This window comes from Dermochelys coriacea, chromosome 13 (assembly GCF_009764565.3).
Source record: "Dermochelys coriacea isolate rDerCor1 chromosome 13, rDerCor1.pri.v4, whole genome shotgun sequence".
Lineage (NCBI taxonomy): Eukaryota > Metazoa > Chordata > Testudines > Dermochelyidae > Dermochelys > Dermochelys coriacea.
In genome coordinates this window covers 11,811,270-11,833,635 of record NC_050080.1, presented here as the reverse complement: position 1 = coordinate 11,833,635, position 22,366 = coordinate 11,811,270, and the positions used below count along the sequence as shown (strand labels likewise).

The following is a 22,366-nucleotide window of genomic DNA, read 5'->3' as shown; positions in this document are numbered from 1 at the left end:
TTACTGAATATCATTATTTTGGGTGCTGCATCAAGTTATTTTATGCAGCTAGATCTAATAGCTAGATTTTCCAATGCAGTTCTGTTTATATAAACTTCTCTGGCGATTTAAAAACAAAATTGTTGCTTGTAGGGCAATCTGTACACACAGTGAGAGCAGCATATCAAGCTGCTGCCTGTGATATGTAGGCAGCAGGTAGGGACGGACACCAGAGAGAGATTCCTCTGTTTGCAGCACCAAATATGCACTCTGTGGACCTGACTGGAAAAGGAAAAGCCTGGATTTCCATTAATTATTTTATCAAAATCAATAGAGTTCTACTCATTAATGCCTAGAACATTTTCTGAAATTTTGGAATTAATTGGACAGGTGTTTCTTTCTTTGTCTGTAATGTGATAATTTGTAGACGCCACAGAGTTGAGGGTAAAGCCTCATGAATTAATATTTTAAATCACCTGTAATTTCGATTTATCATCTTCAATGGGTGGATTATGATGATGTTCTTTCTTTAAAAATTCAGTGGTCCCATTGTGTTGTTCCTCTGACTCCTGTAAAAGGATGTAGTATTTAGGATGAAAATAGTTAGTTTTACTTTCTTTCATTACAGAACTACTGTTTAGTATATCTCAAAGCATTACACGGAAGAGCAACACAATTCAGACACAGAGTGGGTCTTTGAGGGCCAAATCATGCTCATACCACTCATGTAAGTAGCCAAGTCAAGATGATTACTTCTGTGAGTAATGCAAGCAGAATTTGGCTGTATAAGAATCAACCACAACAAAATGAATTCTATGCAATGTCTTAATCAAGAAAGGATCAGTTTTCAGCTTCACAAATAGCAGGTCAGATCAAGAACAAATCACTATGATTAACAGATACTGCACATCTAGTTATTGACCCACTATGGCAACAAAAAAAATATTACCCCAAAGGACTTTCTTTAACCAAATTTTATGATTGTTAAAATGTCCATGGGACACTAGCCAGAATATTTTGATTTCAGTAAAAAGGTCAATGTTGAAATAACTCCTCTGCCTTCATTCTCACACTCTGAATTCAGAACCAATGTTCAGATTGAGCAACTAATGAATATTTTAATACTTTAAAAAGGTATAATAAATTATTAATTTTAATTGCAATGAACCCAACATCCTTGATACTGGAAGGTAGTTTCTTATTTATTCTCTAAAGGTTCTACTCTCTCTGCAAATGTAGCAGATGTTGACAAAGCAGCTCAATATATTTGTTTCAGAAAAAATAATACACTGATAAAAGTTTTATTCATTTTGGAGTTCAGTCCTGGAAACTCTACTTCTCCTGTATTTCCCCCTCAAGATATTGCTTTTATTTTCCCACAGACCAGTGAAGAAACTGTTCTGGTGAACTCCAATCCAAGATCAGTATGTCAATTTGTGAAGTATACCCCCTTCTGAATTCCTAATAAAAAGCTGGTGATTAAAATATTTACTCCTGTATTGCGGAGGAATTAAAGGTGAACATCAAGTTGTAGTTACAAAACACGTGATAGCATTGAATGTGTTATTTTAGGGGACAAGCAGGGTTTTAATATCTTCCTATCATTAGCTCTATCATAACGACAAAATTACAAGCACTGTGAAAAAGTTTTCCTGTTTAGCCTACATACACATTAAGAATATTGTAAAATGGCAATCAGGAAGAATGTGTGTTGTCACTGGTTGATTTAGTCCCTTGTCTGGGGACAAATGACTTGTATTTGCTTCAGAAACAGGAAAGATTTTTCTAGGTTTGTTTTCTGTGAAGATCCTGTAAGGCCACTTAAAGCTTTCTATTTCCTGGCTCACCTGAACCTAAATAGAAATAAGCTTCTTGAAAAACTTTAAATTTTGTTTTATATAATAAGTGGGATATAATAAATTCTATTACAGTAGTGTCTAGGGCCCCTAGTCAAGAACAGGGCATTGCTGTGCTAAGTGCTGTGCAAACAGAGGTAGACATTGTCCGTATCTTAAGAGCTTACTCATCTATCCAGAGAATGAATATATACTTACTTTGCTTTTCAGTATACTGGTAGTGGATTGGTTGCTCACATCGTTCTGGAATGATGAAGAGGACAAACTGTTCTTCTCCACAGTGGCATGTCTGGCTTCAAAAGTGGACAATTCATTCTGAAGTTTGCCATTGCTCTCTTCTGTGTGTTTGGTCTCATAATCATTGATGGAATCAAACTGAGCAGCTCTCAGCGCAGCGGACAATACTTGAACCTGGGCTGTATAAAGTAAAGGGATTGGGGGCACATTTAGGGCTTGTCTACACAGCTTGGCAAAGTGCACCAGATGGATGTGATCTGTAAAGAGTACTAAGAGGCTGCCCTCTAACTGCCCTGTGTAGCCCCAATGATGCACTCTGAAAGATAACTAGTTCACATTAATGTAGTCCTGTGTAAAATGGGACAACATGAACCAGGTACTTTTTTAGAACACACCATCAGGCTCTACACAGGGCAGCTAGAGCACAACACAGAAACTGAAAGCCAGCCTCTAGATAGGAGGCTGCCTGTGAAACTCTGGATCCCCCATGCAGTTATAGGGTATGGTGGGAAACTGTTTAATGGCAATAGGTAACTTGTAATAGAAAAGGAATTTTATCTACCATACAAGTGTAAATGCCAGAAGTTACATTTTGTGTTTGTTTATTGTGCAACTTGTATATTTGTTCTCCCTTACTATTTCATCTTTGAATTTTTTACCCCAATCAGATCTCTGTTGTGCAACCCGTATGGAGTATATGTGCACCAAAGTGAGCTGATAACTGGGTGGCTGGTTTCATACCTTCAGGGGTGATGAATCAGAGGGAAAAAGTCGGAGACTCTGGTAGTTAAGAAGTTGGGGAGGATGGATTAGGTGAAACTTGGGACTGGAAGGACTGTTGGCGTTGCCCTGCAAGAGTAACTAAGCTGGTGGAAGCCAGGGTGAGACCTTGTGCTTGTGGGCAACCTGGTTATCAGGGATCTGAGCCAGAGCAGCACAACATTAAGGCACCTCAAAGTTACAGGGCAGGCAGTGACAGAACCCCTTCCCCGTTTGGGTGATTCCCAAAATATCACATACACACAGATGAAGCCATATATAAGCAAGAGGAAGTATTTAGTGAATGTCTCTCAAACTGTCTTTCAGGAATGGATCAAAACAACCCATTTAAGAGTAGACAGGAAGAGATGAGATGACGGTAACAGAAAAGAGAGGAGGATCAGGTCAGGTAGAGGTATATAAGAGGGTTTTGGCAGCTTGGCTAGGAAGGAAGAGAAATGAGCATCCACACATCCTTTTATTCTGAAAGGGAAGAAGGTTGCTTGGCTGAGGAATGATGAAAAGCAAGAACATTACAGTAGAGGGTACGATGGAAAAGATACAGATTTAACTCTCAAGGAAACTGCGGAACCACCTGATCAACATCCTCTACAGCAAACAGGGAAAGATTAAGAATGAGCTCTCAAAACTGGATACTCTCATAAAGAACCAACCTTCCACACAAACTTCCTCGTGGCTGGACTTTACACAAACTAGACAAGGCATTTACAAAACACACTTTGATTCTCTACAAAAGAAAAAGGACACTAAGCTATCTAAACTACTATATGCCACAAGGGGCCACAACAATGGTTCCCGTAACCCACCCAGCAATATTGTTAATCTATCCAACTATACTCTTAGCCCAGCGGAAGAATCTGTCCTATCTCGGGGCCTCTCCTTTTGCCCCTCCACCCCCACGAACATGATACAGTTCTGTGGTGACCTAGAATCCTATTTTCGACGTCTCAGACTCAAGGAATATTTCCAACACACCTCTGACCAACATATTAACCCACAGAGACCTTCCTGCCAACACTACAAAAAGAAGGATTCTGGGTGGACTCCTCCTGAAGGTCGAAACAGCAGCCTGGATTTCTACATAGACTGCTTCCGCCGACGTGCACGAGCTGAAATTGTGGAAAAGCAGCATCGCTTACCCCATAACCTCAGCCATGCAGAACACAGTGCCATCCACAGCCTCAGAAACAACTCTGACATCATAATCAAAAAGGCTGACAAAGGAGGTGCTGTCGTCATCATGAATAGGTCGGAGTATGAACAAGAGGCTACTAGGCAGCTCTCCAACACCACTTTCTACAAGCCATTACCCTCTGATCCCACTGAGAGTTACCAAAAGAAACTACAGCATTTGCTCAAGAAACTCCCTGAAAAAGCACAAGAACAAATCCGCACAGACACACCCCTGGAGCCCCGACCTGGGGTATTCTATCTGCTACCCAAGATCCATAAACCTGGAAATCCTGGACGCCCCATCATCTCAGGCATTGGCACCCTGACAGCAGGATTGTCTGGCTATGTAGACTCCCTCCTCAGGCCCTTCGTTACCAGCACTCCCAGCTATCTTCGAGACACCACCGATTTCCTGAGGAAACTACAGTCCATTGGTGATCTTCCTAAAAACACCATCCTAGCCACTATGGATGTAGAAGCCCTCTACACCAACATTCCACACAAAGATGGACTACAAGCCGTCAGGAACAGTATCCCCGATACTGTCACGGCTAACCTGGTGGCACAACTTTGTGACTTTGTCCTGACCCATAACTATTTCACATTTGGTGACAATGTATACCTTCAAATCAGCGGCACTGCGATGGGTACCTGCATGGCCCCACAGTATGCCAACATTTTTATGGCTGACTTAGAACAACGCTTCCTCAGCTCTCGTCCCCTAATGCCCCTACTCTACTTGCGCTACATTGATGACATCTTCATCATCTGGTCCCATGGAAAAGAAGCTCTTGAGGAATTCCACCATGATTTCAACAATTTCCATCCCACCATCAACCTCAGCCTGGACCAGTCCACACAAGAGATCCACTTCCTGGACACTACGGTGCTAATAAGCGATGGTCACATAAACACCACCCTATATCGGAAACCTACTGACCGCTATTCCTACCTACATGCCTCTAGCTTTCATCCAGATCATACCACTCGATCCATTGTCTACAGCCAAGCGCTACGATATAACCGCATTTGCTCCAACCCCTCAGACAGAGACAAACACCTACAAGATCTCTATCATGCATTCCTACAACTACAATACCCACCTGCTGAAGTGAAGAAACAGATTGACAGAGCCAGAAGAGTACCCAGAAGTCACCTACTACAGGACAGGCCCAACAAAGAAAACAACAGAACGCCACTAGCCATCACCTTCAGCCCCCAACTAAAACCTCTCCAACGCATCATCAAGGATCTACAACCTATCCTGAAGGACGAGCCATCGCTCTCTCAGATCTTGGGAGATAGACCAGTCCTTGCTTACAGACAGCCCCCCAATCTGAAGCAAATACTCACCAGCAACCACACACCACACAACAGAACCACTAACCCAGGAACCTATCCTTGCAACAAAGCCCGTTGCCAACTCTGTCCACATATCTATTCAGGGGATACCATCATAGGGCCTAATCACATCAGCCACACTATCAGAGGGTCGTTCACCTGCGCATCTACCAATGTGATATATGCCATCATGTGCCAGCAATGCCCCTCTGCCATGTACATTGGCCAAACTGGACAGTCTCTACGTAAAAGAATGAATGGACACAAATCAGACATCAAGAATTATAACATTCAAAAACCAGTTGGAGAACACTTCAATCTCTCTGGTCACTCGATCACAGACCTAAGAGTGGCTATCCTTCAACAAAAAAGCTTCAAAAACAGACTCCAACGAGAGACTGCTGAATTGGAATTAATTTGCAAACTGGATACAATTAACTTAGGCTTGAATAGAGACTGGGAATGGATGAGTCATTACACAAAGTAAAACTATTTCCCCATGTTATTTCTCCCCCCACCCCACCCCCCACTGTTCCTCTGATATTCTTGTTAACTGCTGGAATTAGCCTACCTGCTTGTCACCATGGAAGGTTTTCCTCCTTTCCCCCCCCTGCTGTTGGTGATGGCTTATCTTAAGTGATCACTCTCCTTACAGTGTGTATGATAAACCCATTGTTTCATGTTCTCTGTGTGTGTGTGTATATAAATCTCTCCTCTGTTTTTTCCACCAAATGCATCCGATGAAGTGAGCTGTAGCTCACGAAAGCTTATGCTCTAATAAATTTGTTAGTCTCTAAGGTGCCACAAGTACTCCTTTTCTTTTTGCGAATACAGACTAACACGGCTGCTACTCTGAAACCAGATTTAACTGTGTAACTTCTTCACTGTTTCTTTGTAGCCCAAACCCTTTTTTAAATTTTCTATTGTGTATTTGTCAGCCATGCGACTCCGACTCTGATGCCAATTCCTATGCTCCGGTTCCACTTCACTTCTTGGTCTTTTCCTAGTTATTAAGCTTTATCCTCCTTTGAGTTCTCTGTTCTTATATTTTTTATTGTGCCTTCCGTCCCCACCACTCACTTTTTCCAGTGTTTCTCAATCTTTTGGGGCTCAGGACCCATTTTAAAACGTTTATGACCTATCGTGACTCAGTAAATAGTCTGGGGGTGGGGGCCCTGGGATGGTATTGGTTGGATCCTGCCCTCCCAGGGTGGTTGGGTCTTGCGCAGCACTCACCCCACAGCGGTGGCTTCTGTGCTGTTGGGCTGGCTGGATGTGGCTCTCCACTGCAAGCGTTGCAACCTCCAGGGTTGCAGTATCACTCTGGTTTGCCCTTCCCAGCCTGACTGGATCAAATGAGAGTCGAGTTGTGACCTGGCTCAGGGAGTTGCAGTGCCAAATCACTCAAATTTGGCCTACCCAGACATCTGTCATTGTAACATCTGGGCCAAACCTGTGTGGTGCTGGGACTCCAGAGGTTGCAGTGCCTGGAGGAGGGGGGCCGGCCCTCTGGGACAGGAGCCACAGGAACTGCCACCCAACTCCCTGAAACATTCTGGCAACCCGAATTTGGGTCCTGACCCACGGGTTGAGAAACTCTGTCTTAGGCAAGAGAGGGCTGCTGCAATAAGGAGCTTTGAAAGGTGTGGGGAACCCTCCATACATGAGGCATCAGAAACTATACCTCCATATATCACTACTATTGTAGGCTTTTACCTTGAACATCTGGATCATCCATGTGCTCCTGCAAGCTTTCCAGCACTTTTTTTATTTCACTACTGGCAACACAGTTATTACACATCGCCTTCGACATAGAGCAGCCTTCTTCGTGCTTCTCAGTCTTGGACTGAAGCAGCTCCAAGTCCTGGCTTATATCAGGGAGTGGAGGGCGCCAGTACAGGAAAGTATTAAAGACATCCTCAGCAGACTGGAACCTTGAGTTCACTCCCTGGCAATTGCTCACATGACAGTCTTTAATGCCTTCTATCACACAAGCAGTGGTTTTGTCATTCTGGGACAATCTAGTCAGAGCCTCTCCAGGACTACCACAACTGTTTGAACTTCCTTTCAGTAGGTCTGTCCTTGGGCTTTCAACACAGATCAAGGGGTTGGCTTCTGCTGAAGTCCCATCAGTTGACGATTCCGATTTAATTTCTATTGGTTGTTCTGAACTGGGAACAGAGACATAGCATTAGGAAAATGAAAAGTAAAGACCCTAAAACAATACTTTTCAGTTAAAAGACACACACTGTAGATAAGGCAGCAAGAGCAATTACAATAGGTATAGCTATTCTACTGGAGGACAAATCCTGTTTTAGAACTACTTGTTTCACCTCTAGTTTCAATACAATTTTCCCCTCTTCTCTCCCCTTCCCCTCCAAAAAATTACTGGTGAAACATTAAAGTATCTAGATTAAATCATGTGGCAATTCATCAGACCTATGTGTAGCCCACATTTTACACCATTATTGAAACTACGCCTGCATTACCAAAGGTCTTATTTTTAGTCACATATATTAAACACAAGATCATATCAACTAAAATTAGAGACTTAACTCTATTATTAATCTTAACTCTAAGATTGTGGAGGAAAAAATGTTTTGTCAGTTTTCCTCTCTCCTTTCACACTTCAACCAGTTTTACCTGGAGGATACAATGTTCGTACTGGCAGATGTGATATTTGCATTGTTGCCTGGTTGGGAGGAACTGGAAGTCACATCCTGTGCTGATTGTCGGATACTGAGGGTCCCATCCTCCCGAATATAAAGGCCAGCACTAGAAGGGTTTGCGAAGGTAGAAATAAACGGGCCTAGAGACTGAAAAGCAGCTTGGCGAACCTGGCACAGTACAAAAATAAACATGTGACATATTTTGTAGCCATGCTGCCTTTTGGCAAATTCTTAATAATGAAATATGAAATGTGGCTCAAATTTAGCTCTTACTATATTAAGAAGTAATGTACAAGGTTATACTTTGCTATTATCTAAGTTTTTCAGAGTACGCTATTAAGCCAGTCCTGGCTTCATTTAATACATTTTACTACTAGAGTTTAATCAGGAAAAAGCAAGACATCAGAGTAAGGGGATTTAAGAAGCAAAATGTGTTAGTAAATATAATTCATCTGACTTGTTTAACTTTTCACTACAAAGTTCAAGTCAAATCACAATTATTTCACAGACACGGTCCAAAAGCCCCGTGCACCCAGCATTGTGACAATGAAAATGCTTCTTTATTCTTACAGAGTGTTAAATGTAATCTCCATTATGACATTTTCAAAAAAAATTTAAAAGGGCCATCCTCACATTTGACAGGCCAAAATTTGGAAGGTCCAGAATGACACCCACTTTCTAAGCATGAATTTTACATTTCTAAAGTGAACATGGAAACTAAAAAGAGCAGACCACATACCCATGATCCTAACATATCCAGCTGTCAGATTTTGGTGGTGACTATACAGCCCATGTAATTGGATTTTAATCTGTCCTCTAATTTTACAGGGTATGCATGTGTGCATGAAGGAAGCATATGCATGTTGCATTCATGCTTCCCTCAGTGTCCTCCATTTCAGGGACCAAGACTGAGAATTAACATGTGTGCCTATACGGGAGACCTACCTTTGCTATTAAGCCACTGGTTTGGCCACTTAAAAGTCCTTGTAATTGAAAAAGATAGTTTGCAGGCATGAATTTCTTTTAGGTCAGAGGTACCTCACCACCTACTTACCCATCTGCAGGGGTCACTGATAAGATTGATAAAGAGAGGGGACAGCTTGCTTCTGCGAACTTCTGGGGATGTGGTATAAGAAACAGCCATAAAGCATTCAGCACAAGCTTTTCGCATTCCCCAAACACTATCAGAGCAGAGTTCAAAAAACTTTGGAATCTGTCAAAAATGAATGAAACTATAGCTAAACAAACAGGTATTAAAGCTGCAGTACAAGATACCACTTTGTTGGTTTAATTACTTGGAAAAGGTAGTTGGTAATAGTTTATGTGCAATGGGTGAAAAAGGATGTGAAAGTAGTGACTTGGAAGAAAAATAATTACAATTATATTAATTATTGAAGAATTAAAATTTCCCTCCCCCATTCATCTCAGTTGTGTCTTGCTATCATTTAAATTACAGGGAGGGGCATAGGGAAAATTAGTAATAGGCTTTCTTTTCTGCAAACATATCTTGGTGTAAGGATAACTTATTAAGCATCGGGAAACTAATTCTTTCCAGTCTGGGGAGGGTCGAGGGATGGGAACAAAAAAATCAGATCATTTTAAAAATACTCTTGTGCTTTTAACTGTGCTTATAAAAAAAAAAGTATGTTGGAGGTGAGGGATAAAACTGTTAACTTGCAAAACACACAATCTTCCTATTCAGTACCAGACCAGCTCCTCATTTGGAAATACTGCCTCAGGAGCATTCAAGTCAACTATTGGGTTTAGCTTAAGAACACCCCACCACCACCACTACCCTTTGTTTTTTTTTTTCCCTCTCTCACACTCTCACAAGTTTCTGGGATTTTATTTAACAAGTCTAGCAAAGCGAAAATAGCCCGCTACTCACAGAAGAAAGTAATCTGTTTTAATTAGACTCTTGCAAACACCTCTGTGTTTCTGTTAAAATGCTATTTTATACATATCTGTACAGCAATCATACTCAAATCAAAATTGATTTTTCCTTGCCTTTCACTAAAAGCAATATAGACAGAATACTAGAGGCACAAACTGTGATGTTTTATCAGGACTCTCACTTGCAATAAGTACAGCTAGCTCCTGCACTGACACCTAAAAGCTACTCACTATTACCTAAAGAGAAGTGAATATTGTAAGTTAAGCCTACTGTTTGGGTGCATCTTTTATACAATATCAGGATGAGAAAGAAAATAAACATTTAAAATATAGTAAACTTTAATATAAAGCTACAAAAGTTGCCAGGGCACTCATGAATAGATTTAAACCATGAAATTATTTTAACTCAATTTTTTACTATTGTTAAGATTTCAAGTTGATTGTTTCCTGATAATTTAATAAATTCACTGAAAAGAACCCTCCCTTATTGCATAAACAGTGTCTCAAAAAATAAATTGAAAAGTCTCTTTTAAAAAACAAAAACTTTTGCCACCAATGGCAACTAAACCAGTGAATCGGGTTTAAATTTAAGAAAGAGTTATCCAAAAGTTTGTTCTTTTGTCTCAAAGAAAACTAAATGTTATTATCAGTAATTTCCTTGTTAAAACATTTCAGTTGTAAAAGCAGATATGAAAGCTCAAGCAAAATACACATCTTTTTGTGTATCTCTAAATTTTACATACCAAAAATCTCTCTGTGGCTTCTTGTCCAACTGCATTACAAATATCGCCAAAGCTAGCTGCACAAACCTAAAAAAACCATAACAATAAAAGTTATGGGTGAACTCCTAGCCCCACTGAAATGAATGAGAGTTTTGCTACTGACTAGAGTCAAGAATTTTACCCCTTATTGTTCACTCCTAAGAATCAAATTTGGATTCAATAGTTTGCATGTTTTTTACAATACATAGCCTACTGACAAATTTAAATTCTGTAAATACTAAGGCCTCAGTCCTGAACAAGAGATTCATTAGGGCAGCCCCTGTAGTACATACACAGCACCACTGAAATCAATGATACCCCTAGCTTGGGCCTCTGCATCAGTGAGGAGTCTCATCAACTTCAATGGACTCTGAATGGACTGCAGGGATTCGCCACCTGAATATTTTGAAGATGTGAGCAGAGGCTATCAAAAATGGAGAAGAAAAAAAAAGCGTGCACAGGTCAGTACTTAAGTGTATTGATAAAACTATCTTCACTATGGCCCTGACTGGCTTAATTTCAAGCACACGCTTACACGGTTTGCTGAATCAAGGCCTATATTTGGCTAGTGGTGCAGGTACCTCATATTCATGAGCATCATGAGCATTATATTTTAAAGATAGAACACACAATTCAAACAAACAAGGAAATTCCTTTACATTGAAAAAGGAAAATCAGAGGCACTATTAAAGTCTGAAATCATATTCCTATCAATACTTTGCTTAAAGATAATTTGATGTAGATGTTAAAAATACTATAGAATGTACTTGAAGTCTTTCAGTTTTGAAACAAGTCATACCAACCTTACGGACTTGGAAGAGTTTCCCATCACCACACAGCTCGCAGAAACGGGGAAGTAGCATACGTTCAACAATAGTTTTGCTCAGCATAGAAGCCATTTTACAAATTATCTACAACACAGAAGAGGGGAGAGGAGGGACATTAATGTAACAGTCACCATGCACTTTTACTACAAGTTTTCTTTCTAAAAAGAATAATTCTGAAAGCAAAAGGCAAACTACTACTTTAAAAAACAACTATTGTATGAGTTAAATTGACATTGTTTTTGCTTGCCAGGAGTTATTAAAACTACAAAATCCACTGACACCATACTATTATGCATAACATTTCTATATTAGAAGATTGAGATTTTATTTTTTTAAATTGCATAGGATGAGTTACAGAAATCAACAATCTATACATGGTTTAATCCAAGGATTCTCAAGCTACTTCATAGTGTGGATTACATTTAAATATATGTGACAGCAGTGTTGGAAGACCATACCAGGATTGAAGCCCCCCCCCGTGGTAGATGCTGTCCAAAACCCACAATCCTGAAAACACTGTAGCACATGCTTAACTTTAAGAATGCAAGTAGTCTCCTTGGCTTCAATTAGTCAGCTCAGGTGTTTAAAGTTAAGCATGTATACAGCTCTTTGCAGGAACAGGGCCTAAACTGAAGACAAAAAAAAACAAACAAACAAACCAAGTGAGTTTGTCCAACCACAGGACAGACAAAGGATAGGAAGGACAATGGTAACAATGATTAAGACAACATGGTTATATAAGTTAGCTAGTGCACAACTCGATGGAATTCAGATTCAGTTAGCTGTTAGTTTATAAACTAACAGCTTAAAAAAAACCCTCAGTAATTCAAGCTTCTGTGTGAAGTTGTCAATTTCAAAGGTCACCACAAACTATGTTACTTGTAGCATTTAATTACTTTAGCCATATACACTCTTTCAGTTGTCTTTTCAGTGCAGTGCACGAGGAGTCCCAAATTTGTGACTAGAGAGAGAGGGGGGGCTTACTGGCTTCCACATGCCTTTTCATTGATTAGGTCAGTGTCCCACAGAGCAAGGAATCGCATACTGATACAAATATTATTGACTGAATAGAACTCTACATTTTAGTATTTTCAAAAAAGATATACTTTCTACCTCTATAAAAACAAGTACCATTCCCAAGAATATTCCATCTTTGTGATAGAATGCCAAATAAAAACTAAGGAAGAATACCGTACAATTCTACTTTTTAAATGGATCTGTCAATCTTTCAAAAAGACATCTGGTATTCAGATGTCACCCTGGAAGTCTCCCTGAGTAATAACCAACTCCCAGACATGGAAGGAGAATCTAGCTTATAAAGCTATTTTAGAGGTCAAGTGCCAGAGGTCCCTGCTGAACCCAAATTTGATTTCTTGTAAATGATCAGAATCTGCTTTTTCATCAAGACACTTGAGACCTAAGACTTTAATCATCATTCATACTCTCTATAAAGTTAACAAGAACCAGGGTAGAAATCTGAAGAGTTCAGGAAGAGATCACTGGGAGAAATTATGACCTTTGGAACAATTTAAGGGATGCTGCCAAGTGTTTTAATTTTATTTGCTCTCAGTTTCTAACAATCTTTTAGCACCTTGAAAATATAAACTCGGATTCTGATCTTTTCCCAAATATGGAGAACACTGATTTTTCCCTATGAATTTAATTGCACTTGTAATTAACATAGCTTTTGTTGCTTGCTTACTTGCTTGTTTGTGCATTAACACTGTGATGTCAGCACTACTCTGGGACTGTAGATTAATTGATGCTGCAGTCAGAGGAAGGGGCACAAGTTTATAACACTGTTCCTATTAGAGTATTACATACCAAGAGCTTTATATAAAAAAAAATCCCTTTGTTTAAGGAAACTATTAGTAATTCCATCACAGACAGTTAAGCCAACTACATTAAAATTTCAATATAGGTAATTTTGAAGCTGTGCTGTTTGACAGTCTCTCTTTAAGGATATGTCCATAAAGCAGTTGGGGGGGGAGGAGGTGCGCGTGCAACTGCAGCATGTGTATCCATACTCTAGCCAGCTTTAATCTAATTAGCTTGGATACCAACTGCAGTGAAGCTACAACAGCATGGGCTGTACAATCCCTCCTGGGACCCTGGGTATGTATTCAGGCAACTAGTCCATGCTGAAGCCTGTGCTGCCACAGCTTTACTACTATTGGTACCTGAGCTAGCTAAATTAGAGCTAGCTTGGTTACACCTATACGTGCTGGAATAACACTTCCAATTGCAGTGTAGACACACCATTAGGCTACGTCTAAAACTACAAGCTAGGGTGCGATTCTCCTGCTCACTTACACATACTAACACTGGTTTCAGAGTAGCAGCCGTGTTAGTCTGTATTCGCAAAAAGAAAAGGAGTACTTGTGGCACCTTAGAGACTAACAAATTTAAATTTTAATTTAATTTAAATTTAAATTTAAAATTTGTTAGTCTCTAAGGTGCCACAAGTACTCCTTTTCTTTTTGCGAATACAGACTAACACGGCTGCTACTCTGAAACCTGTGATTATGCAAGGCACTGAATTTAGCCGTATAGAGTGGAAACCTGTCAACTTCATGAAAAATTTGTTAGTCTCTAAGGTGCCACAAGTACTCCTTTTCTTTTTACATACTAACACTAGCTCTCATCAAGCTAATGCGAGTATAAATAGCAGTGTGGCCAAAGTAGCACAAGTAGTGGCAGCTGTGTCATGGCTTAGCTGTGCGGAGTACATATCACTGGTTTCAGGTGGGTTTGTACTCTGCGTGGCTAAGTCGTGCCTCCACTGCTGCTATGCCTGCCACTGTGGCTATACTGCTATGATCTAGCGTGAGTCTGTGTACGCAAGCCAGAAGATCACTCCCCCTAGTTCATAGTGTAGATGTAGCCGCACAGGGTCTCAAGTGAAATGGTTTGTCAACACCATAATGATGCCTATTCTTGAAAATGACTTAGGAAAATAAGATTTGGAAAGTCTAACTAACTGTTTGACTGAAAGCTACACAAGGTGGGTGTAACAACATTTACAAGCAGGAAAAAAAAAAAAAAGATTTTTCCAAGAAGAGTTATAAATAAGTCTCAAAAAGCAGAAGGGTCCAAAGGATTCCTCAAACACTTCACTCATGCAGGGCTCGGAATTTTCTTCTGTTTGACCACATGTACTAGGCCCAGAAAATTTACTAGCTGAAAAGTTATTTGAATTGGTTCACCAAGTGCTTCTATCTTTGGCAGACCGAAAAACCTTACTGTGACATTGTTCTCATTACCATCTTGTTTTCTTCACCACTTCAACTTTAGCTGGTGATCTCTTATGAACTAGATGAGGTTCCTTATAAGAGATCCAAATTAGTGTTTAAGAGCCCAAACCTGCTCCCATTCAAGTTAATGGCACAACTCGAGTTGATGACAATAATGAAAGTTTGGGGCCCCAAGGGGCCCAATACTACAAGTTACTAATGACCCCATAAGTTCAAGCCTGAATGGCTTAACACATCTGAAGCTGGCATTCCAAGCTGAGAGAGATTTTAACACTGGTTTCTAACTTCTCAAAATAATGGTCAATACCATCTTGCATCTCTGTTTTAATCATAATTCTAAGGTTTTTTTTCCCCTCATTATATCAGGAATTAATTCCATTCCAGAAGGTTTACAAAAGAGGACTTTGATCAACTCATATTCCTTGATCTAGAAATGTTTTACCCGCACTGGCCGAGACTGGAAGACAGCAAATTCCAGAACTCAAGTTAGTGTAATTTTCATTCACTAGTTTTGTTTTGTTTTTTTAGGGGGTGTGTGTGTGTGTGTGTTTAAATCTCACAGGCAGACATGCATATTGAGACACTGGAAAGGGGCTGGGAAACTGGTCAGTCCTTTACAGAAAGATCACTTGTAACTAGACAACTGAGAAATAGGTAAGTGACAGTACAGACAGAATTAAAATTAACCTTCCAGTTAACTAGTTCACTTAATTAGCAAGTTAAAAGTTTGAACATGAAGTCCATCTCCCAGATCCTTGCACTGACCAATGTATACACCAATCAAAAAAAAAAAAAAAAAAAAGTGTCCAAATAGGGGATACAATTTTAAAACAAAAAATTCTTCTTCACTGCCACTTACATTCACTGCTTCCACTTTGTACTCATCGTCACTGTCTGGAGCAGAGAGGTCCAACAGAATAGGACACACCTTGTTTTCAATATCATTTTGAGCAATGAGTTCTTGTTCTAGCAGTATCAGCAGTGCTTCCTGACTTGCTTTTCTAACCTAGTAACGTGCAAAAGAAAAGATTAAAAAATATACACTGTAAATGCAGTATTTTATGAGAACCATAAAAGTGAAGTCAATATCTGTTCTCACTGAATGGAGTGCAAAAAGTCGAGGAAACAGTGAAAAGCTAAGCAGTTTTAATAAAACTAAGATATTCTTAGTAACAAACATAAAAACTTGAGGATTTTAAGGGGACTTTTAACCCAACTTTGGGTTCTAGCCTACTGGTTGGAGCACTGGACTGGGACTCAGGAGACTTGGATTCAATTCCTGACTCTATGATTGACCTGCTGGGTGACCTTAGGAAAGTCATTTCCAGTTTCTATGTCTCAGTTTCTCCATCTGTAAAATGGGAATGAAACAGATGTCCCTTGTAAAGTGCTTTTCAGATCTATGTACAAAGTGCTATACAAGATCTAACTATTATTATTACTAATAGAAATTAATGTATAGCTCCTCCCTACTGTGAAAGGTCCACATGCCAGATTGAATTAATTATACAACTTTTACAGTCTGAGATTTCCTACCTGGTTGTTAGGATCTGTGAGGTATCTCACTACAATGGGCATAAGGTAGTCAGAAAATGCTGTTGGGAAGTTTGGTCGACTTTCTTGCAGAAAAATGGCAATGGGAGGTATTTGTTCCATCAGTTCCGTCCGTACAGTAGGCTCTGACAGCATAGAGAAAGTCAAAACGGCTTTAGTAAGTTTAAAGTTAGAACCAGATACATTCAATAAATAGCATTTCCTCTTCTGAAACTAAGAAAAAAAAAAAAAGAAATCCTTCCTGTTTTTTGAAATGTCACTATTTAGAATATCTGTGTTTAAAGGTCAGCTGAGAAATCAGTCTCAAATATAACCTCCCATCAGCCCAAGACACTTAGAGCCATATTTTTAAAGAAATGGATAGCTATCTTCCTTGAGAATCTGACCCTTTTCATGCATTATAACTAATTTCCTTACAGCTTCTGCGTACTAGTACCTCATTTATCTATGAGCCAATGCACACGGAAGTAGCTAGTAGTCAAAAGGAAAAGGGATAGACACGTTATTTTTCACACCATTTTCCTGTGTTTTGCTAAGGTTCATTGGATTTTTTTCCATCTTTTGAAAAGCATCCTGTACATTCTCAGGTGTAGTTTAATAATAAAAATAACATTAAAAGTCACAACTGGGATATAAAAAAAGTACTTAGATGTTTTCTGCATTTTTGCACCAGTGTCCTAGACAGCGTACATCCCAGAGGTTGGGGACCTGTGCTTTATTTTCTTACCTTAGGCATGCCAAGGGGCTACATTTTTTAGTCCCTCATAGAGCGATAGAGAAAGTAATCAATTACTAATTAATAGTTAAACTTTGCCTCCATATCAATCATGTAACGACTAATAAGATAGAGACAAGTATTTTAAAAGCTATTTCTCCCTCATTGCAATTAACATTTTTCAATTGTTTTTAAGACAGATAGGTTTAAAAGAAACAAGCCGAAAAATATCATAGAAGCAAAACTTTAAACAGTTAACTAGTTCAGGCGTCAACTCAGCACACGATAACCCAAAGAAAGCAATCACATACAGAAGTTGTCATATTAAATATACATAAATTATATGTGACCAAAAAACACTCCCAAAACCATATGTTAATGCATATGTTAAACCAACCCCCCACAAACATCAGGAAATTCAAATACTAAATTCTTCAATCCATGTTAACTTGCCCACAATAATATACACAATAGAGCAAAGTGTGGGTGGGCTTATTTTTATCCTAACTACTCTTAGTAAGTATAGAAATGTTTTGGGAAATAACTTTTTTCAATCCTGGGTGCTTAAACACCTAGATCTATTCTTAAGCACCTGCATTAAGTGGCCTGGTTTTTAGAGGTCCTGAAAACCTGCTGCAGCTGCTGAATTCAGTGGCATTTGTAAGTACTCATCGCTAATTTAAATGAAAGAATATAGTTTTAGGGGCAGGATTTTCAAAGGAACCTAAGGGAGTCAAGCACCCAACTCCCATAGAATTTTAATGGGATCTGGGTACCTAACTCTCTTAGTACCTGGGAAAATCCTAGCCCTGGCGACTAACTAGGCAGAAGATTTGAAATTTTTGGCTTAAGTTTTTATGTTTGTGCTTTTTCTATGTACAGACTTTGCCTTCTGATTTTTTAAGTCAGGAGCTGACTTTAAGACAGAGCCCGTAGAGCAGTAAGCAAAAACATAGAAGTTAGTGTTCCAATCTCTATGGCTCCTATATGGCAAAGCAGTTAACGACTTCCAGAGAAGAAGAATTGTCCAGTGGCTAGGTCACTAGATTATAACTTGGGAAACCTTGGTTCAAGTCCCCGCTGTGTCCAAGCCTTCCTGTGTGACCTTGGCCAAGTCTCTCGGCTTCTCCAGGTCTTAGTTCCCCATGTGCAAGATGCTGATAAACAGCACTTTTTACCTCTGGGATGTTAATGGATAAATACATTAAAGACTGTGAGATACTCAGAATCTACGGTAATGGGTGTCATAAGATACATAAGGTACATTAAACAAGTGTGTTTTGCTCAATCTTTACCCTGTGCTTTAACACATTTACATTCCTTCTTCCTCCTCCTCCGAAGAGCCAGACAGATCAAAGATATACTCCAGAATGTGTATATTTCTAAACTAAGAAAAAATAAGAGTTCATTGATACACCTGACTGCTAAGTGTTGCATGGTGGAATTGCTGCCAGAAGCCATGTCCTTCAGTCACTAACAGATGTCGCACCTCTCCAAAGAGAGCATATATCACACACACAAAGATAGAGTGGAGAGCTGAATAAAAAGTAGGTCACAAGGTGTTCACGGTACATAGACCTGTCTCTCCTGCTCAACAAACCTTTACACAGTATTTGTCAATCCAAACCAAGCAGTAGTAAGTTTTAAAAAATTAAGAAATTGAATCTCAAACCTGCATCTTCGGACAGCCTGACCACTATCTCCATTACCGTCAAGAAATCTTCTTCATTATTACTGAAATCTCGAAAGACATCAAGTAGACCTCTGGCAATAATCTGTCTGCAAAGGGACAACATAATGTACACTTTAACATCCTGCTGACAGCTGCGGGGGGGGGGGGAAGGGGGGAAGAGGGGAAGGGGCAGGGGAGAATATCATAAAAATGCTGGGCTTGAAGGAATTTCAAAAGATCTAGTCCAGTCCCCTGCACTGAGGCACATCATTATTTATAGACTATCCCTGACAGGCATTTGTCTAACCTGTTCTTTTAAATCACCAATGATGAGGATTGCACAACTTCCCTTGGAAACCTATTTCATCACTTAACTATCTTATAGTTAGCAAGTTTTTCCTAATAGATCTAACTACCTATACCGGGAGAACAATTGATTACCGTCCTCTTTATAATAGCCTTAACATATTTGAAGCTTCTCTGGTCCTCCTTCAGTCTTCTTTTCTCTAAATGTACCCAGTTTGCTTTAGCTTGTCCTCATAGGTCATGTTTTCTAAATCTTTCAGCATTTCTGTTGCTCTCTTCTGGACTCTCTCCAATTTGATCACATCTTTCTTAAGGTGTGGTGCCCAAAACTGGATACAATACTCGAGCTGAGGCCACCAGTGTCATGTAGAGTAGGACAATTGCCTCTTGTGGTCATACATATACCCCAGAACGGTATTCGCTTTTTTGCAAATGCATCATATTGTTGGCTCACATTCACTCTGTGGTCCGCTATCACCCCCCAGATCCTTTTCAGCAGTGCTTCCCCCTAGACAGTTATTCCCCAATTTGTATTTGTACATTTGATTTTTCCCTCCTAAGTGCAGCATTCTGCACCTTAAAAGGATGGCCCATCTTCTTTTTAAATGTTCAGGCATACAGAACAGGTATGCAGTATGGCTACATCCCAAACCAAGTGTAGAACTGTGGGATTTAGATGTCCTATTAAGGTGACCAAAACTGAAAATTGGGCCCTTGTAGAAATTATGTACAGAAATAATCCTGTTTCTACTGCAATAAAAACCATAACAAATATGCATTTAAAAAATGGACAAGAGGTATAGTATCATAATATTTTATTCTTCATTTAAAATCCATAATAAGATTCAGAATAAAATAAAAAATATTAACATAATGACTGGAAAACTATGGGGAATAAAGTAACAACGCAGAAATTTCTAGCCTCACCTTTAAGAATATTAGTCTAATTGTCATGTCCTTACCGATTAAATATATTCTCACTAAAAGCATATTTTTCCAAACGAGCAAGCGGAGTCAAGTTATCCTGTCCCGGAATGTCCAAGAATGCAGTTATCCTCATGCTATCACAATCTGGTCCATAGTCTTCAAACCCAACTTTAAAAACAAAAACAAAAAACGTCAGTAAGAGAAGAAATCACAGCATTAAATACATCTCCTTGGCAGCATCCCTTTTAGAAATATTCTGCATAACAACGCCAACTATCAGTACAGTACTGAGAACTGCTCAGATAGAATTCAACTCTTCACTTAGAGAGGTCAGTGACCACACCCCATGTTCTTCAACAACTAAGCTTTAAGGATGAATCCAGAAGGGAAGTCAGTCTGATTGAAGTAAATGGGAATTTTAACAATGACTGCAAAAGTCATGATTTGTCCCTTATACGCAATATAGATTGAGATTTCCAAAGCCACCTGGACACACATTTCCCACTGCAATTAATAAGAGCTGTGCATCTAACACCTATCGATGGCTTTGAAAGTCTCAGCCCTATCTGGTTTGTATTTGGAAAATGCAAAACTCCTTCATGTAAGTGAAGTTCCTTCTTAAGGCTTACTCTATGCTGTAAAGTTTTGCCAAAATAGCTTTGTCAGCTAGGACTGGGGGGGTGGGGGAAACCATACACACCCAACTAACATAGCTAACTAACACCCTAACTAACATAACAAAATCCCAGGTGTATACTCAAAGATACGATGAAGTGAGCTGTAGCTCACGAAAGCTTATGCTCTAATAAATTTGTTAGTCTCTGAGGTGCCACAAGTACTCCTTTTCTTTTTGCGAATACAGACTAACACGGCTGCTACTCTGAAACAACAGAAGAGTGCTTTTGAGCACAATGTCATTCAGGGAGGTGGTGCAACTACACCCACAGAACTGCTTTTTCTGGTATATGTTGAATATCCACTAGGGGGCTTTGCTGGAGTAGCTATGCCAGCAAAAAGCTCTTTTGTGTAGACACACCCAAAGACTCAAGTTATATAATCATCTTTGCGAGACAGCGATTCACCAAAAATGTGATTGTGATTACATGGACAATTAAATCAAGAATCAATTTCTGTAAGCTTTTTATGTTTTTTGGAAATAGCGCTGCCTTAAAGCTCTCAATATTTGTGTGTGTTCCTGAATGCTATCCAGTAAGTACTATCAGGTTAAAAATCATATCTAAGAAACTTGTCTTTACCTGTTGCTCATAATTCCTTAGATTATTAAAAATGAAAAAATAATCTTACTTTTCAATTTCTGCTGTTTGCTTACATTTTGCCCCTCAGCTTCAGCAGTGAAGACTATTTAATTTCACTTTCAGATTTTCATGCTCAGTACTACAGAGTTTACATCCCAAACCCTGTAAGTGAATGTTTACATTCAAACAAAAATACTTTTCATTTTTCTTTAAGCCATGAAGATATTTATATTAATATTAGGTTTTATAATGGCTTTTTTTTAAAACACACTTCTGAAAAAAAACAAAAAAACAAAACACACACACAACCTTGATTTTGTCTTGGAAAAAATAACTATCTGTTTAAAATTTTGACCAAGTTTTGACATTTTAGGGATACACATATCATAAGAACCTAGCAAACTGTTTTGGTCTTCTGGGAAGAAAGAATTTTATTGGGGGTGTATATCCCATTTCTATAAAAATACTGCTGATTTGACTCTAGCACCCAAGCCAAAAATCAGTTATCGGGTGGGGGGGGAGGAGGAGGAGGAGTTCTGCAAATTTATTGTGAATCGTGTGATATGTAGTATAATTCTTGAAGCCATAGCTCCTGGAATCATGCAATTAGTTACATGAGAATCTTATCTTTCATTTTAAAAAAATTTCTAGCCCTTGTGATTGTAGAGAAAAGCTTGAAAACAAAGGGTAAAGGCTCAAACACAGAAGGCAGATAAAAAACCCAAGATTCATTTTAAAAAAACCCTAACGATTATAAAGTTAATCTTGTGATTTTTGAAGCTTAACACTTTTTGAATGCAAGGGGTTGAAACATTAATATGGATAATTTTAAACAAATCACATAGGAGTGGCTAATCCCTAAAATGATAGAGTGGGAAAGTTACCATTTATTTTCATTGTTGTATGCAGTGTTGTTGTAGCCATGACTGTCCCAGTAATATGTTTTATTGGATCAACTTCTTGTCTCTCTCACCAACAGAAGTTGGTCCAATAAAAGATATTACCTCACCCACCTTGTTTCTCATTTAATTTTCAGGCAGGCAATGCAGGGTGACAGGTTTCAGAGTAGCAGCCGTGTTAGTCTGTATTCGCAAAAAGAAAAGGAGTACTTGTGGCACCTTAGAGACTAACAGATTTATTAGAGCATAAGCTTTCGTGAGCTACAG

At 39.2% G+C, this 22,366-nt stretch overlaps 1 protein-coding gene across 7 annotated transcripts in view; it reads right to left on the bottom strand.

Annotated features, from left to right (window-relative positions):
* LOC119841755 (serine/threonine-protein phosphatase 4 regulatory subunit 1-like) overlaps nucleotides 1-22,366 on the bottom strand; it is a 41,524-nt gene that overhangs the window by 10,502 nt on the left and 8,656 nt on the right. For 5 of the 7 annotated variants that reach the window (XM_043496234.1, XM_038369327.2, XM_043496232.1 and 2 more), the window contains 11 exons: nucleotides 19,980-20,112; nucleotides 18,712-18,818; nucleotides 16,307-16,449; nucleotides 15,630-15,776; nucleotides 11,493-11,600; nucleotides 10,672-10,737; nucleotides 9,090-9,248; nucleotides 8,010-8,203; nucleotides 7,083-7,537; nucleotides 2,034-2,251; nucleotides 456-548 (listed from right to left, as the gene is read on the bottom strand). In XM_043496234.1, coding sequence (XP_043352169.1) covers nucleotides 456-548; nucleotides 2,034-2,251; nucleotides 7,083-7,537; nucleotides 8,010-8,203; nucleotides 9,090-9,248; nucleotides 10,672-10,737; nucleotides 11,493-11,600; nucleotides 15,630-15,776; nucleotides 16,307-16,449; nucleotides 18,712-18,818; nucleotides 19,980-20,077 — 1,788 coding nt within the window. In that variant the 5' untranslated portion in view covers nucleotides 20,078-20,112. Of the gene's footprint in view, nucleotides 1-455; nucleotides 549-2,033; nucleotides 2,252-7,082; nucleotides 7,538-8,009; nucleotides 8,204-9,089; nucleotides 9,249-10,671; nucleotides 10,738-11,492; nucleotides 11,601-15,629; nucleotides 15,777-16,306; nucleotides 16,450-18,711; nucleotides 18,819-19,944; nucleotides 20,113-21,249; nucleotides 21,351-22,366 lie in introns of those variants that run through there. The other 2 variants (XM_043496236.1, XM_038369330.2) reach the window with 2 other exon arrangements.